Below are 17,298 nucleotides of genomic sequence, written 5' to 3'. Positions count from 1 at the left end.
CGATTTTTATAGTGACAGTCCCAATTTTGGGTCTTTCTTATATAGGCTCCTATAACACCCCCTCCAACTCCCTGTCCGGTCACCCTAATAGCACCACACTTCTTCTCTCCTTTGTCAACAAGCCAGGCTACTTAACATTGACAGGCAGAAGGTGGATCTATGGTGATGCTTCAACTACTGAGTACAGGAAGTCCTCAACATTGAAACAGGACTTTAAGTAAGTTGCTGATCAGTTAGGGAACGTGCTCGTTTAAAGTTGTGAAATGCTCCCTTCTAACTCGTTTGGCAGCTGCCTGTTTTTTCCGCTGCTTGCAGGAAGAGCAGCCTGTTACAGCTAGCTGGTTGGAACCAGCGTGGGCCATCAGCTCCCTTAAATTCCCTGTGCAGCAGCTGTCCCTCCCTCCACTGCCATGTGCTGCTCCCAGAGACTCCTGCTTGCTGATGGGGGAAGAAGGGGGCTAATGTTGGGGTGTCTCCCCATCTTCCATAGAGCAGGGGGGCAAACAATGGAGGGAGGGAGCTTCTAGGCAGTAGCTGCTGTCAGCAAGCTGATTTAATTAACAAGGCAGTGTACTTAAGCCTAGGGTCAGGTACTTAAAGGAGAAATGTGCATTTTTTCTGTCTACCCTCCCTCCTTTCTTGCTGCCTTGTAGAGTGTTGTGAGAGTTAACCCTTGAGGGCTCAGTTCATTTAGCAGTAAGGCATTCCTCCACCTCAACCAAGCTTCACAATCATCATCACTGTGTACCAGTATTAAATTGTTTGGTGAAAAAAATTTCCCTGGAACTTAAGGATTAATGTAAATGAGGGGGTTATGAGGAAATTGGATTTGCTTAAAGTTGCATTTTTCAGGACCATAACTACAATGCTAAGTGAGGAATTCCTGTAGTTTGTTTATATATAGAGAGAGCTTAGTAGCATTATCTTCTGACTGTCTCAAAACAGGTATACCATCTTGTGCTGCTTTATTAAAATACATCCCTGAAGGGGTGGGGGTAAGCTGGTGAAATCTTCAACTAGAAAAAGTATTGCCCAGCAGCACCTTCCACTTTATGTAGAGAGGGACTGAAGTTATTAGATGCACCAACATGCTATTGTCTCTCCATTGTTCACTGCTAGTGCTAATCTAGTCTGGCTTTAAAAAGTTGATATGCTACTGGCCAAATTACAGCCTCTGAGCACACCTCCACATCCCTAAAACTGAGCAGTAGGTGAGGAATGTACTGAAGTAGCACAACTGCCTCCCCTCTACCCTTAAACGATGGACTGCATCCTTAAGAACTTACATTTGCAAGCTTCACCTACCTTTCAGTGTACCCAGTAATCTTATTGCCTCATGCTGTCACCCTAGAGATTTAGAATGGGCTTATGCAGCTGTTGGTTCTGTAGACTCTTCTCAAACACTTGAGGTGCAGGTGCTGATCAGCAACATTCAGGAGTCTTTATACAACTGGCTCATGGCCACTGCTATTACATTCTCCTAGAGCACCTGGACCACATGCAGGCTGATTACTGTCTATTATCTTTGGATACATTGTGCGCCAACCAGTTCACTTTGGTTTTCCAGCTCTCTCGCAGGGCTTCATTAAATTTTAGTCTGAAGTGCTTCAATGCCTCCTCATCTGTTTTTCCTAAAGCTAGAGAATCCTGAAAGAACAAGGCAGAAATGAGTGTGTGGCACCTCCCACTGATTGAAACAAAATGACGACTACCTGCCCAATTGCACTGGAGCACTCTGATAGAGAAAACAGCTACTGATCACAAACAAACCCCACACCACCTTTGTTTTATGCAGGCTGCTCTCTCAGCAAGTAAACTACATCCTATTTTCATGCTGGAGCTGGGAAAACAATCCTTTAAACACTAGCTTACAACACAACCCCATTTCATCCAGCTCCGGGAGACCAGGTTTTTAGCACTTTAAAGGCACAGTGGGACCAGAAAGTGGGAGCTTAGGAGAGTCAAACCCATGCAGTGCTGTGCCTGCACCTGATTCCTCAACTAAGCATACCTGGCTGCAACAGGTGGCAAGGAAAAGGAAGACAGGATGGCAGCAGGTAATATTGCCAACTCTTCAAAAAAAAAAAAAAAAAAAAAAAAAAAAAAACATGTGTCTCAACTAATTACCTCTCCATTAAAAACCAATTGGTTGCTTTAGTTTGAACTTTTTCTAGCCCACAATGTTTGAGAATCTCATTTATTTAAAACTCTATTAGAGTCCCAGCTCCTAGAATTATTTGATTGAGAAACTCTAAATACTATGAGCAGGGAACAGCAGCATGAGGTGGAGAATCAATTAGCAGCTGGTGGTGGCTGACATCTGGCTCCTGCATGCTGGAATATCTGCTTTTAAACTGCAGCAGAGGATGCTCCTTTCAAGTTTCAACTCCCACTCCTTAACTTCTTACTTTTAGTCCTACCCTCTCCTGCCTCACCTTGAGATACTGAATGTCTTTAGAGCAGCTGAGTTCTGGCAGGCCAGCAGCTTTCATCAGTGCAAACAAATGCAGGAAGAGAAGACCATGGCACCTCAGGATCATGTAGGCTTTTTCACAGTAATCCCTGAATCTGTGCAGGAAGAGAAGGTGGCAAAGCGGAAGTGAGACAAGCAGCCCAACTAAAGCAAGACTACAGCCATGATGGCACGAAAACAGCACAGTGAAAGCTTCACCTCCTCTGTGTTGAAATCAAGGTGTTCCAAGAGCTGGGCAAATGTTTTTTGACTAGCCCATGCTTCCAATTGTTACTAAAAGAATATGCTTTAGCAAGAGTGGGAAAAGACTAAGGGCAGTAGCTCATTGGCCCCTGCCCCAAATCCAATCCAGACCTGAGTCTCTCTCTCTCTCATACAAACTGTTTGTGTTTAGTTTCTGTCCACACCCACTAGAGTGAGGCCAATTCTTATGACATGAGCACTTGATCCAAGAGCACCAGCAGAGGAAAGCCAGCTCTCTGCTGTTCCCTGTAACCAAATCTTCTAAATGCATTAGCTTAAAACCAACCACTCATACCAATGGACAATTCCCAAGGGTTTGTCAGCTCAAGCAAGAGCTAAGTGGTAGCCTGGGTCATTTTGAACTCAAGTACATTCTCCCACCCTAAATTTAAACTGATTGTGTGGCTGGAAGAGGAAGTGTTGTAGCAAAACAGATGCAAAAACCTGCAGCCATATATCTCCACTGCTATAATGATCAATACCTCGCACACCACCCCTTTCAAGGTCCATGGGCCCTACACATGCCTATCGCAACATGTGGTGTACCTCATCCAGTGCACTAAATGCTCCAGCAACAATTATGTGGGTGAACCCAGACCATCACTACACTCTCAAATGAACTCACACTGAATAATGATAAAAGACAAAAACACCATGTTACCTGGGGGCAAACACTTTTCACAAAACTAGCAGGCCTCATCCTCAAAGGAAACCTGCACAACACCTTCAAAAGATGAGCCTGGGAGCTTAAATTTGCTAGAAACTAAAAATCATGGATGGAATAGACACACTGGATTTAGAGTTTAGTACAACAATTTATACCTGTCCCCACTTTCTCCCTTGTGACTGTAGAAATGGTAACAGACCACTTCACACTGAATGGTCCCTTGAAACCTGTTTTAACTAGTTATGCTAAACAATCTGATCCGCTTTGTATTTAGCTCTGACACTGAGCTCATTTTTCCAGACCTGAAGAAGAGCTCTGTGTAAGCTCAAAAGCTTGTCTCCCCCTACCAAATAAGAGATATTACCTCACCCACCTTGTTGCACACTAACAGTTTTGGATACAGAGCATCGCAGAAAACTATTTGCTGAAGTGATTGCTACAAACTGACACATCCACCCCAAAACATTTTGTGAAAGCCTGAGTAAGATCAGTGGCACTCACCTTTCAAACTTCTCACTGTTGTTAGTTTTCCCTTGCTGGATCACATGCACAAAGTCATAGGTTAAGATAAAAGGAACCCGTTCTCTGTTAATACCAAATTTGGTCTTGAAGTTCCCCAAGAAGTGGCCAAAATCAATATGAAACAGCTGGAATTAAGAGAGAAAAGAATTATTAGTGGGATGTGTCTGCTTTCTGCTGATTAAACTCTCTTGCACTTCTCAGTGTGAGAATGTGCTTTATATCTCCAAGCAAAATAAAATAAAAAAAAAAACCTACTCAAAATGATCAGGCCCCTATGGCTGCCTGGCATCTGTACTCTACTCAGGATTCTATTCTAAAGCGATCAGACACAGTCTCATGGGAAACACTAGGCCACCTTTCCCATCTCAGTCCATGGATAGCAGGGGAAGTACTTACTTTATAGAACACAAGTGTTACCAGTAATGCATCCATGCATAAGTTAAGTGCTGGCTGGGTTAGGAAGGATTCTTATCCCTGCAGCACTTGATACACATGGGGGATTTTTATGTCCTTCTAAAGCCTCGGGAATAGGTCATTGCCAGAGGCAGGATAGCAAACTAGATGAGCCAGTAATTCATTCCAGAAGGGCAATTCTGATTCCTACATTATGGCTGGATATCTGATGCCCTGTTGGAGACAGCTGCAAAACTACAGAGTCCGGTGAAGTGGGGTTTTTTTAGGATAGAGCTCTCTCTAGGTGAGTACAGGTTTTTCATGACCAGGTTGCAAGGCTGCTCTAAACCCTGAAATAAACAAATCAATGCTGCTGTTCAAAGGGTTCCAGCACCCTCTAGTGGCAAAAAGTAGATGGTCACAAGCCGTGCAGAATTTATACCCCTGAGCCTTGCAGATTCTTCATGTCATTTCTGTCAAGCAGAAAGAAACCCTCAGCAGCAGCTTTCTTGAGCCCCACAGATGCAGAGTGCGAAGTTAGCCCCCTTGCTGCTGCATTCACAGAGCAAAGGTATCTCTAGGTTTTTATAAGGTCGTTCATCTCAGCAATAGCTGTGCTTGTTTCCAGGACAGCACTTGTCCCACCACAGGGATCTAAAACAGCATGAGGAAGGTGAAGCAGGGATCCAGGGGGTGCTACATGAAGAAAGTGCAGACAGAGCCACTTATTTTCCACAACTCTGAATTTCAGAGCTCAGCAGCTGACAGCTTGCTCACTAACATCAGATAGCAATTCAAACAGGACTATAGCACCTAGCAATCTACTGTGCCTCTTTCTAGTTCATCTCCATAGGTCAGTACATGTCTGTTTCCTATGGCTTTGGCTCATTTCAAACTAGACTGAACAAGAGATGGGGCTTCCACCCCTTCCCACAAGACTGTCCCCACAGTCTAACATGTATCCTGTTGGCAAAAGGGGTTTCCCCTTCCTAGTTTTGCCTGCGGCCTCTGGAATAATGGAAGTGAAGGATACAATATAAGCTTCAAGATGAGACCTGAAACCCACTGGTCATTAAAAATCCCAGGGAAGGGAAATTTCAGCACAAATAACTACATTCTTTGGGACCTCAGCTTTCATTAAAGGCTCTAGTCTTTGTAATAGCAAAGTAAAGTTTCAAAATGGGAAGCCAGCGTAAATGATCTCTGCCTGAGTCTGCAGACAGCCGCAAACAATAGCTGCGAAGTGTGACTTGCACCCTAGTAATTACAAAGTGGGTGTTAACACTATTCTAATAAATACTGACATTTCCACTGTCCTGAACTATTTCACTGCTGATCAAGGCATGCAAGAAAGAAGGGCAAATATATTCTGAAGCTATATAATCGCCTGAGAGTCAAGTCTTGTTTTGGCCACACAAATGGGCAGAGCTAGTGAGAATTTTTCCATTCTCTACAATTGGGGTGGAAGGTCTGGGGCCTTTATCTGGGCCTCAGCAGCTCCCACACTATCTGGTCCGAAGATAGTGAAGAAACCAACTAGGATGTTTCTATTCCTCTCGGAGTGGCCTGCACACCCTATGGCAAAGGAGACAAACAGCAGCAATGAGATCTTCAGTACCAGCGAACGCTCCATACCTGGCCAGTTTCCCGGATCATGATGTTGTCGCTGTGCCGGTCCCCTATGCCCAGCACGTACGTTGCCACACAGTACCCAGCGCAGGAAAGAGTGAATTCCTCGATGGCTTGTTCTAGTGCTTCACTGCAGGGGACAGAAACAAAGATGAGTCTAAACCCAAACAGATGATGTACTTTGAATACAAATACTTTACCCTAGGGCTCTCGCTCTCATACCCCCTTCCCCATGTAAACCTGCTGAACCTAGTGGGATATGTACACAAACTACCAATCCTGTGTTTTCTGTGAGGTCCTTCACCGGAGACTCTTCTTGTCCCTCCTCCATCAGGGAAGAGTGGCTGGGACTCCTGCTTGGTCTTAACCAAATCAGTTGGCTTCACAGGACTGGAGGGGCTGTGGGGACTGAACAGCCTCACTCATCCCTAGTGGTGGTTCCTGCCGGTCTGGGACAGGCAGAGTGGATTTGGGGAGGAGGGAAGCAGTGTTACTGCCCATCACTGTAAGTGATGGGGAACTCAAGCCTGCAGGGCCATCAATCTGGCCCTCTCATTTATATCCCTTAAGTAGTATCAGGATTCTACAAAACAGGGAAGATGCAGGCCCTTATCCCTTAGTGCCTCAAGAGCTTGATCCAACTGGTAATGAGCATCCATGACTCCCAATAAAGCTGTGGATGCTGAGCTCAGCACCTCTCAGCCCCCCAGTCTGGGGGTGAACCTGAAAAAAGCCTCTTGTATCCCAAGGGAGTGGTGAGCTTTGTCCTGCCCTGGAACATTTCCAAGACCCAGCTGGACACATGGAATGCTTGCTGGTATACCGGGGAAGGACATAAGCACAAGAATGAAGCTATAGCCCAGGGATACAGCATGCACTCCCCATTGTTCCTGGATGGCTTGGAAATCAGAAGGAACCGAAGAGGGGAGGGGACAATAGGGCAAAGCAACAGAATGCGTCTCCAGCTGGAAGGAAGCCTGAAGCTGCAGTGAGCACAGTCCCACCTACCCTGGGTTCTTGGATTTTAGCCAGTTCAGCAGCGCATCCTTGTTGAAAGCTGCAGTGGCTGCCATGTTGCTCTTGTTCAGCTGGATGTTGGCAATGGTGTCCGAGTGCATGACGACTTCGATCAGCCCCGTCTTGTCGCCGGTGGAGAGGCAGCCGTAAGGGGTCATCCTGCAGAGATGAGAGAAACACCTTCCATTGAGACCTTGCACAGCGTTGGCTTGGCTTTTCTTTGGGATTCCCCATCCTCCACTTTACAAAGGGGATTTGCTGGGATAAATCCAGGGGGTGTGTGTGTTTCACCTAAACTTCACACACAGCAACCAGGGACCTCTGCAAATCCCAAGGGTACTCAGCCAGTAACAAGCATCAGCGTACAAAGGTACCAAGTGCCTCGGCTTCCAGTGACTCCCAAGTGAACTGAGGGCAGGTTGCACCTTGGAGGACTGGGCGCACAGAAGAAAGAGGTGCTCACCTGGAGGCCCAGGTTAAACAATAAATATTTTGCCTTGGTCTAGCACCTTTACTCTGAGGCTCTCTAAGCACGTTACAGATATCCACTAGGCCTTGTCATAACCCTCCTGGAAGGCCCGTCAGTTTCATTACACATGCCCCCCCCCCCCAAAATTTTTTAAAGACAGTCAAGGACAAAGGGAGGTACGGTCAAGGACAAAGAAGCAGTGTGACTTGCCCAAGGCTTCGCAGCGACTCAGTGGCAGAGCTTCAAATAAAGCCGAGGCGGCCCAACTTTCTGTGCCCTACTCTAACCACTACTCCTGCCACTGAATTTCAGGGCCGATAACTGCAGTAATGACGGAAATAGGGCCATTTCTATTATTAACAAATGGAAACTTCACTCACCATCTTCGGTGGTGATGGGACATTGAGCTGGAAGAGTTCCCTTTAGTTCTTGGAGTAAGTAGGAGGGGAGCAGGAGCTGCGGTTATTCTACCCCCTCCATCCACCCTCCCTCTCATTAGCCCCATAAATAGGGCTAGCAGCTAGTTTCATATGTAAGAGCAACCCCGCTGGTTCCCTCTAAGGGCAGCTGTGACACAATCAGACCATGTCCACTGATTTCAGCTGCAATATCAGATATTTAAGTTTTCTCCCTCACCCAATCATACCTCTGCTCTTACCTCCCCCTGAAACAACCCACTCCACACAGACTCAGGCACACAGGCTTTGTCTCTGTCTTTCCCTGGTAGGGCAATATAGGACGACTGACAGAGCGATTCAGTCCAAATGCAAACTACCACTGGCGGAGCACAAGTGACTCGGAGGTAATGACTCACCTCAGGTCCAAACCCTCCTGCTTCCAGAGTACGTCCATCAGCTGGATCATCTGCAGAGTCAGCATGTCCTGACGGAGATCTGGTCAGACATTACAGATGAAGACAGAGTTCTATTTCTCCCATTTTCCCCTCCTCCTACTCAGCTTCAGCAAACGCTCTCTTGAGAGCATATGCATATGGAAGATGCATTTGCCAGATTTCTCACTTTCTATAGCTGACCACTAGGGGGCACCTGCATACAGCAGAGTTTCCCACTGTCACCGCAGTTGGGCCTGGCAGTGTTAGAGCCTTCCCTTTCCCCAGAGTGGGACAGGTTTGTCTATTGCCAATGGCTCTGTTCCCATGGCTCTGTCTGGGGCATTTCAGAAAGCCGCTCTCTGAACAGAGGTATAGCTGAAATCACTGAGCCTCCATGAGCCAAAATACACTATGGCAGGACCCCCTTGCTACAGCGACTCCTACTGGCAGAGGCTGGGATAGGAATACCTGAAAGCACTTCCAGGTCCAGCGCTCCTTCCCCATTCCCAGTAGTGACTCCTGCTAAGAGAGGCTAGGGCTCCCGCGCAGCTTCAGCCTCATTCCTTATAGTGACTGGGGCTATGGAGCTGCCAGGAGGTCTGACTGACAGCTGTGCCTGGCGACTGTTTAGATAAGAGCCTGTTAGATCTCCATCGGAAATCCTGCTATCAAAGCCTCAGTCTCCTTACCTAACAATGATCCAAGCCCCAACCCATTTACTGCATGTGAATGTTTTATACCCATTAATGCCCCCTTGCGAGCAGAGGACCAGAACTCGCAGGACTTACCGTCTCCATTTTTGAAAATGATGCCCACTCCCCTTCCACCTGCTTCTTCGTTATTAAACACAATCCACAACGGCTTCATCTTGGAGTCCATAAAAGTGCAGTGATCCACACTAGAGAAAAGGAAGAAACCTTTCATCAGTCAGGGTCTCTTCCAGGGGTGAAAGTAATTTACAGAACTTACCAGTACTGCCAGAGTCCTGAGGAGGCGGGGCCTCATCTGGAGGAGGCGGGGCCTCATCTGGAAGAGGCGGGGCCTCAAGATTTAAAGGCCCTGGGGCACTGGCTGTGGCTGGGAGCCCCAGGGCCTTTAAATCAACCGGGGGCTCCCAGCTGCAGAGGTGGCTGGGAGCCCCTGGGGCTCAGGGGCAAATTAAGGGGCCCGTGGCTCGGCCGCCGCAGAGCCCCGAGCCCTTTAAATCTCGGCCCCAGCCTGGCTGCCGGAGCTGCAGGTGGGATTTAAAGGGCTATGGAATCCCTGCAGTGGCGGGGAGCTCTGAGCCCTTTAAATCCCGGCCCCAGCCCGGCTGCTGAGCCGCGGACGGGATTTAAAGGGCTCTGGGCTCCCTGCAGCGGCGGGGAGCCCAGAGCCCTTTAAATCCCCGCCGCGGAAGCCGGTGCAGTCCGGCACAGCGTACTGGCTCTAGCCGGTACGCCGTACCGGACCATACCAGCTTACTTTCACCTCTGGTCTCTTCCCGCTCGGACATGGGGAGTGGAGCCTCATATGCAAAACCAGCTGCAAATGCTCCTAACAAACAAGTGACTAGCACGGGTGGGAGGGAAAGATCAGGAAAGCCAGCGATCTAGGCTCTTCCACCGAACAGTAATGCAAAAACCACATGGCAGTTAAGGGCATGGAGCACCAATCCTCCTTACCAAACTTCAGCAAGAATAACGGTGGGGTTCAGGGGGCACTGGAGATTGGAAAGTGCCTCGAGATAGGTCTCCTGCTTCATGCACACATGCATCATCTCCTTGGCTTGTGGTTTGGTGGCCTTCTGAGAGCTCACTTTAATGAAGTCATTCAAGGCTTTCATTTTATTAAGTGCTTCCCCCTGACACAGACAGAGGAAAAAGGGGAGGAGAAGAGATTTAACGTGTCTTTATCCTGCAGTATAACTGAGGGCTTCTGGTTGTGCAGAAGCACCTCTCAGGAGCTAAAGTTTATGGCGTGAGTCACCAGAGAGGTAAGTGATTTGCAATCACATCTTGGCTTTGGCCTATGACCTGGCTATCACAGTCACATGCCCACTCCTGGCACAGCTGTGTCCAACAGTCACAGATAATGCTTTGCACTTTTACAGCCCGTCAGCCAATGGCTGAAACCCAGATTTGTAAAGTGCTTAAATAATCCCTACCTGGGGAAAGTGAAGCGCAGAAAGTCACGGCCCTAAATCAGACAGTGAGTCAACAGCAGAACAAAGAACCGACACAGGAGATCTGACTCAGTCCCCACTAGTGAACATTGCATTGCACTGCCCTGCTGGTCCATTCTGGACCAACCCAGCTGGAAGGACTGCAGCTTCACTTCTAAACCTCATGGATTGTGTGTGTGGTGGGGAGGGACGTGAGCAAAACTGCACATGAAGGGGAACTCTGGGTCTAACACCCCATAAAGAAAAAATTATCGTATTAGTCAGTTATACAGACTAAGTCCCTTTGGGCAGGGAGCATCCTTTTGTTCAGTGTCTCCACAGCGCCTAATACAATGGACTCCAGGCTGGGGACTTATCAGTTGGAAGCGACAGAGAAGGAGAAAGACCTGGGTGTATTTGTTGATCACAGGATGACTATAAGCCAGAGAGCCACCAGTGTGATGAGACGGCAAAAAAGGCTAATGCAGTCCTTGGACACATCAGGTAAGGTATTTCCAGTGGAGACAGAGAAGTGTTAGTACCATTATACAAGGCCCTGGTGAGACCTCATCTGGAATAGTGTGTGTAATTCCGGTCTCCCCTGTTTAAGAAAGATTCATTCAAACTGGAACTGGTGCAGAGAAGGACTACTAGGATGATCTGAGGAACGGAAAACCTACCTTATAAGAGAAGAGAAAGAGCTTGGCTTGTTTAGCCTGACCGAACGAAGGCTGGGGGGAGATATGATTGCTCTTTATAAATATATCAGAGGGATAAATACCAAGGAGGGAGATTTGTTATTTAAGTTAAGTGCCAATGTTGGCACAAGAACAAATGGATATAAACTGGCCATCAACAAGTTTAGGCTTGAAATTAGATGAAGGTTTCTAACCATCAGAGGATGAAGTTCTGGAACAGCCTCCCAAGGGGAGCAATGGGGGGGGATAAAACATCTAACTAACTGCAAGACTGAGCTTGATAAGTTTATGGAGGGAATGGTATGGTGGGGCTGCCTATGATGGCATGTAGCTGATCTGCGACTGCTAGCAGCAAATATCTCCAATGGCCGGTGATGGGACATTAGATGAGGAGGGCTGTGAATTACTAGAGAAAATTGTTTCCCAGGTGTCTGGCTGGTGAGTCTTGCCCACATGCTCAGGATCTAACTAAGCACCATATTTGGGGTCGGGAAGGAATTTCCCCCAAGGTGAGATTGGCAGAGACCCTGGGGTTTTTCGCCTTCCTCTGCAGCATGGGGCACAGGTCACTTGCAGATTTAAACTAATGTAAATGGTGGATTCTCTGTAACTTGATGTCTTTAAATCATGATCTGGGACTTCAGTAACTCAGCCAGAGGTGAGGGGGCCTATGTCAAGAGCAGGTGAGGTTCTGTGGACTGCAGTGTGCAGGAGGGCAGACTAGATGATCATGATGATCCCTTCTGGCCTTAAAAGTCTATGAGTCTGTGACTAAGGCTCCAAGGCACTACAGCAATACAAATAAATCTTTGAACACTAACGGACGACATGCAGCTGTGAGCAGGGGACAGTCGGCCTCCTGCCTGAGAGCAGCCCTTACCTGCTTCATTAGAACTTTCATATGGTAGTTGCTGCCTCTGCAATAGGCCTCCAAAATCAGGCCAAACCGGAGGGCGACTGCAGGGACGTGCATCTCTGACCTATAGAAAGAGGGAGATTAAAGCTCGCCTGACTCTCTGCAGCTAGTGACTAGTTCTCTTGTTCACACCAGCACAGGACAAATATTATTAATGGCTCCATTTAGATTCCTTTTATGTAACAGAGGAAAAAAAACCCAGAGGGTTCTAAAGAAAACTTCATTGCCTGAAGCCACGAGCCTTCTTCCTGGATGACTAACTTGTTAAGCATTCCTTTCGGAGAACCACCTCAGTGTTCTGGCCTGGAGGAGCCTGCGACTGCTGATCCCGGGTACCCAGCCTGAGACATCTTAAAGGAGCCTGATTTTCAGAAAGTGCTGAGCATCTGCCTTCTGAAAAGCAGGCCCCTGTAGGGCACCCAGTGGAAGCATCCCCCAGTCACCAAATTTGGGCACACACGGAGATGTGTCTAAAGCTTCATGGAGAGCGGAGAGGGGAAAGCGTGCCCTGAAAATGCAACTCTTACATCTGGATCACCAACGTACATTACCGGTCCAAGCTAAACTGATACAAGCCAGAGTTAAACCAATAACAGTGTGTCCACACACAAGGTTTAACTAAGTCAGTGCAACATCATACCTCTTGTTAAACTAGTGCAACTTTGGGTGTGGATCAGCCCTGGTCTGTCCCAGAATGTTTAGAATCTCAGCAATCTGGAGTCTAAAAATATATCACCATCTTGCCTCTCGGATTCCAGGGTGAGTTTGCCACACTGGCAGTTAGAAATAACAAGTAAAACGGTCAAAAGCATCTAAATTGACTTAGAAGCCTCAGTCTCCTGGGAAATCAACGTGTCTTAAGCTCCCAAGTCACTAAGGTACTTTTGAAAATTGTACTCAACATCTTTTTACTTGTCAAAGGAGTCCCATTTGATATGGAATCAGCAAGAGAAGAAACACAGAAGACCCTGGGATGCCATTTTTACAGTCACATTCAGAGTCAGAACTGCACTCCTGGAAGTCGGACAATCATAGAAATACTTCACTGAAAGAGACTGGGTAAGAATTATCAATACCCTTTCAATACATGCATTGAACCCAGATTCTCTCTCTCTCTCATATACACACAATCCTGCGCAATCAGGATTTCAGTAAATGCTGGTTTTACTTGGTTACCCAGGCAGAGTCTGAAATAAGGTTGCTCTTTACCTGAGATGCCAAAACAGAAAGTGTCCTATTTTGCGATTGGCTAAAGCTCTGTCCAGTAGGAACTTGGTTAATTCACAGTCTAAGTAGGATTCATACTTGAGCACCTGGACGAGCTGCAGCAGATACTGGAACAATTCGTCATCTCTGGGGAAGGAAAAGGAAGATCAAAGACGACATCACCCTGGCGGCATCAACTGTACTTATGCGTAGAGAAGAGGCTCACGCATTTGCCCATAATCCTCCTCTGCCACCCTATAGCCAATCAGAAAGCAGCTCAACAGCTTCCCCCCCGTGGTGTGTACTTACGTCAGCTTTTTTAATGAGTTGATAGTGAAGGAACCAACATAGCGATCAGGGAAGCTAAAATCCAGCAGCTCCAGGGCATTCAGGACAGGCAGCTCCGGCCAGGACTGGAGTAGGGAGATCATCTGCAAGGGCGAGAACGAGATGTGGAACAAGGAGTCAGAAAGGAAGAGGAGACAATGGAGGGGGCAGCATCTAAGCCATCAAGAGAGGCTGATGCAAGGAGACAGGCCTTGAGCCTGGAACACTTTATTAACTGACAAGGTTGCATTTGTTTTGGCCTTGACAGCTCTTGGGGGGCAAGGACAGTTTTCATCTGTCTCTTGTATAGCACCCAGAGACTGCAACGCCCAGAACACAGCAGAACCTTGACTCTGTCGGAGATGGTTCAGGGGAGTTCACCACAACTGCGGAGGGGCCAATGTCTCATTGGACCCATTGGAACCGGGAGCCAGCTCCCCATGTCCCAACCCAAAAGCCCTACAGCATATACTGCCTGCACCATAACAGAATCCACAAGCTCTGGGATCTCAGGACCTGAAGGGGCTGGGGACATCCCGATGCGCCTGTGCACAGAGCAAAGGCCGATGGAAAAGGAAAGACAAAAGCAGCCGCGCACTGTCTCCTGCTTTCCAACTGGGATCCCCAAAGTCTGTAATCTGGGCTGGCTGCTTGACCCATGGTCCTCACCCGCCCCTGCCTCACCTGGGCAACATCCTCATGTTTGTTCCACTTGGTGATGATGAGGAGCTTTGCCAAGGCCTCTGGGTACTGGTCCCAGATCTCGAACCTCATCTTCCACACCAGGTCCTTCTCATGCTCGTAGAGTTCGGTGTGGCTCCTCCGCTCCAGGATCTCCCTCAGCTGCTGCTTCTGCTCACAGGAACGTATGGGGCTCAGTCTGAATCTGAAATGGCCTGGCCGTTCGCTCTGTTCCCTGGGAGGTGCTGCAAGGCTGGGCCCCAGGGGGAGCTATTAGGGTGCACAATCCAAGTGGGGAGGGGAGCCAGGATGGACACAGCTTGTGGGGCCCCCTCTCCCAGGAAAGCCAGACCCATGCAGAGCTGAGGGCAGCTGGGTGAGGAGGGGGCGGGTCTCCCAGGAAAGGCACCCAGGGAGTCCCATGTGTGCAGTTCCTTAGGGAGGGCCTGTCAGACCTGGATGATGCCAAACACTTACCTCCTCTGGATCCTCTGGAGTGGCGCGGGTGTAGTCTCCGTTCCTCCCCAACTCCAACAGCTGCAATACAAGTACAGGCTAAGTGAAGCATCTGCCTTCATCTTCTTCACAGCCCACCTTCCCTTTATGCCCAACGGGGAGCCCGCTCTTCAGCTACTCTTCATGAGAGCCCAGTGAGTTCCCAAGCCCTCCAGAGCAGAACAATGCCCTGCTGACAGTTTGGCAGCAGGAGAGTCGGTAGTGATCAGCCATGCAGTTCTGCTCTCACCACCAGGGGTCACTGCACCAAGCAGGAATAAGAAGGTAGAGAAATGGGCAAGAGGGCAGCAGTCATGCAAGCCAAGGGTTCAAGTCCCTCTGGGAGAATGGCGCGCCTGTCAACGATCGCAGAGATGTGAGGCACTGTCACGCTCAGTGACGTCCAAGATAAGACAAACCATTCCCTCCAGAGCAATAACAGAGTGATGGATTCTTGGAAGTGCTCCGGCCAAGCGGATGGTTTTGTACAAGCTGCCACGGGTGGTGACACAGTCGGTTATGGACGTGTCTGCAGGGAATTATCCACCTCTTCCAGCAAGAGCAGACTTCCCGCTTCCTTTTCTGGAACGGACACAGCCTCTCCTGGAGCTGTTTCCACTCCAGATGTCTGGTCAGTGGAAATGAGCAATAGATGTAGCTTTCTCATACCACATTTTCAGTTATCAGTGAGTGCTGGCCAGCTGGGAGCACTCTTACAGCACTCATTTTCCCTTATGTCTCTCTTCCCTCCTTTCCACAAACCCCACGCCAAAACACAGGCTTTTTCAGAAACCTGTCCTTCTGTAAACACTGCAGAATTGTGGGCCCTTCACTCCTGACCTGCAACTGCCCATCTGCAATTTTACTCTCATTTGGAATCAGGCAGTTTTGCATTAACAAGCTTCCACTAGTGATCGGGAAACTCTTCCTTTTTGAGCAAAGCCACTTCAGATAATCTGAGGTCGTCAACAGAGGAAGCCCAAAGTTCTGATCCAGTTGAAACACAGGCAGAGCTCCCTTTCCACCACAGCTTGCAAAGTTCGTAAATCTGTCTGCGGACAAATGCTCATAGAATAGAGTCATAGAATATCAGGGTTGGAAGGGACCTCTAGAGGTCATCTAGTCCAATCCCTTGCTCAAAGCAGGACCAACACCAACTAAATCATCCCAGCCAGGGCTTTGTCAAGCTTGGCCTTTAAAACACCTCTAAGGAAGGAGATTCCACCACCTCCCTAGGTAACCCATTCCAGTGCTTCACCACCTCTCTACGGAGAGCAGATTTTCTGGGCCTTAGATGGGACTGATTGACTGACAGGCTGGACCCACCCCAGTGTGTGTTGCGATAAGAACAAAGCTTTCAATTAGTCCTTGGCAGCCTTTATTAACTAGCTACCTGCACCCAGCCCTTCTATGCTGCTCTATGAGACACTTTAGAACTGTGTTCTATAGGCCAGGAAGCAAGGTGACCCATCCGGAGAGATACCCTGCCCTTTACCTGCTCGAAGGATGGGTAATACACAGGATGGGGTATGCCGCTGGGGAAGCAGATGACCAGGGCTGCTGCGCTCTCTGTGTTGGGGTTGCTCTGGACTGTGCCCATGGGGTTCAACAGCTCCCCTTTCTCATCTGAAAAAGTAAAAAGATCCTCAGGCTGGATTCCCAAAGCTCAGTGAAGGGAGGTGGGAAGGCAGCATGAGACTCGGCAGCATGGCCCAGCAGACAGGGCACTGGACTCAGGAGACCTGAGTTCTAGTCTCAGTTCTGACACTGATCTGCTGTCTAGGGTAGGGCATGTCTCCTCAGTTCCCTGTGCCCTGTTTCCCCTCCCAGCCTGCTGTGTCTTGTCTCTCTAGCTTGTGAGCTCCTCTGGGCAGAGACCGTCTCTCATGACACGTGCACCAGATGCATAGCACAATGGGCCCTAATCGGGGTGGGGCTTCTAGGTGCTACTGTAACACAGAGACTTAACAACAGTCATACTAGCTGGCAGAGAGAGTGTCAGTAAAATACAAGAACTCTTGCCCCTCTTGTGCTCCCTCCCCACCCCGATGGAGGAGACCACAGCTGTGGTACCTGGAAATGACGACCACATGTGCAGGCAGCACTCTCCTGTTTTCAGCTGGTCCTTGTAGTCAAAGAGCATGACGTTCACCCAGGCTATTGGGCAGTCCTGCAAGGGGAACAGGGCGATTGAACCAGGTGTAGTGCCAGGAGCTAGGTGATGGGAAGAGGAGGGTGAGCAAGGGCAAAACAGGCCCACCCCAAAATGTCAAGAAATAACCCCTCCCCCCAATAGCCCTCAGAATCTCCACATCCAGCACCTGAAGCAGGTAAACGTACACCCAACAATATATAGTACCCATTGCACCCAGCCCTGGGGTGGAACCAGCAGCTTTTCAACAGCACATAGAACATTACGCTTCAGTTTAGGGCAAGAAGAGCACTTGAAACTGCAGGGGGGGATTTAAGAAGGCAGAATGTAGTTACTGGAGTTGGAATTTGGCCACACAGATGAGACTGAAATGCCTACACTTGTGGGAAGTCCCATGAAATCTTGATCACACGTGTCAAGGACTTTAGAGTAGGG

The 17,298-nt window shown here is 48.5% G+C and overlaps 1 protein-coding gene across 4 annotated transcripts in view; it reads right to left on the bottom strand.

The window, feature by feature from the left end:
* Positions 1 to 818: 818 nt before the first annotated feature.
* Positions 819 to 17,298, bottom strand: part of PIK3CD (phosphatidylinositol-4,5-bisphosphate 3-kinase catalytic subunit delta) — a 64,904-nt gene continuing 48,424 nt past the window's right edge. For 2 of the 4 annotated variants that reach the window (XM_034753357.1, XM_034753358.1), the window contains 15 exons: positions 16,785 to 16,881; positions 16,207 to 16,337; positions 14,694 to 14,753; positions 14,220 to 14,387; positions 13,518 to 13,639; positions 13,212 to 13,355; positions 11,967 to 12,066; positions 9,910 to 10,088; positions 9,034 to 9,143; positions 8,228 to 8,306; positions 6,936 to 7,103; positions 5,934 to 6,057; positions 3,885 to 4,030; positions 2,436 to 2,568; positions 819 to 1,647 (listed from right to left, as the gene is read on the bottom strand). In XM_034753357.1, the coding sequence (XP_034609248.1) occupies positions 1,510 to 1,647; positions 2,436 to 2,568; positions 3,885 to 4,030; positions 5,934 to 6,057; positions 6,936 to 7,103; positions 8,228 to 8,306; positions 9,034 to 9,143; positions 9,910 to 10,088; positions 11,967 to 12,066; positions 13,212 to 13,355; positions 13,518 to 13,639; positions 14,220 to 14,387; positions 14,694 to 14,753; positions 16,207 to 16,337; positions 16,785 to 16,881 (1,899 nt within the window). In that variant the 3' untranslated portion in view covers positions 819 to 1,509. The remainder of the gene's footprint in view (positions 1,648 to 2,435; positions 2,569 to 3,884; positions 4,031 to 5,933; positions 6,058 to 6,935; positions 7,104 to 8,227; positions 8,307 to 9,033; positions 9,144 to 9,909; positions 10,089 to 11,966; positions 12,067 to 13,211; positions 13,356 to 13,517; positions 13,640 to 14,219; positions 14,388 to 14,693; positions 14,754 to 16,206; positions 16,338 to 16,784; positions 16,882 to 17,298) is intronic. The other 2 variants (XM_034753356.1, XM_034753354.1) reach the window with 1 other exon arrangement.

This window comes from Trachemys scripta, chromosome 19 (assembly GCF_013100865.1).
Source record: "Trachemys scripta elegans isolate TJP31775 chromosome 19, CAS_Tse_1.0, whole genome shotgun sequence".
NCBI lineage: Eukaryota > Metazoa > Chordata > Testudines > Emydidae > Trachemys > Trachemys scripta.
This window is presented reverse-complemented; position numbering and strand designations above follow the sequence as displayed.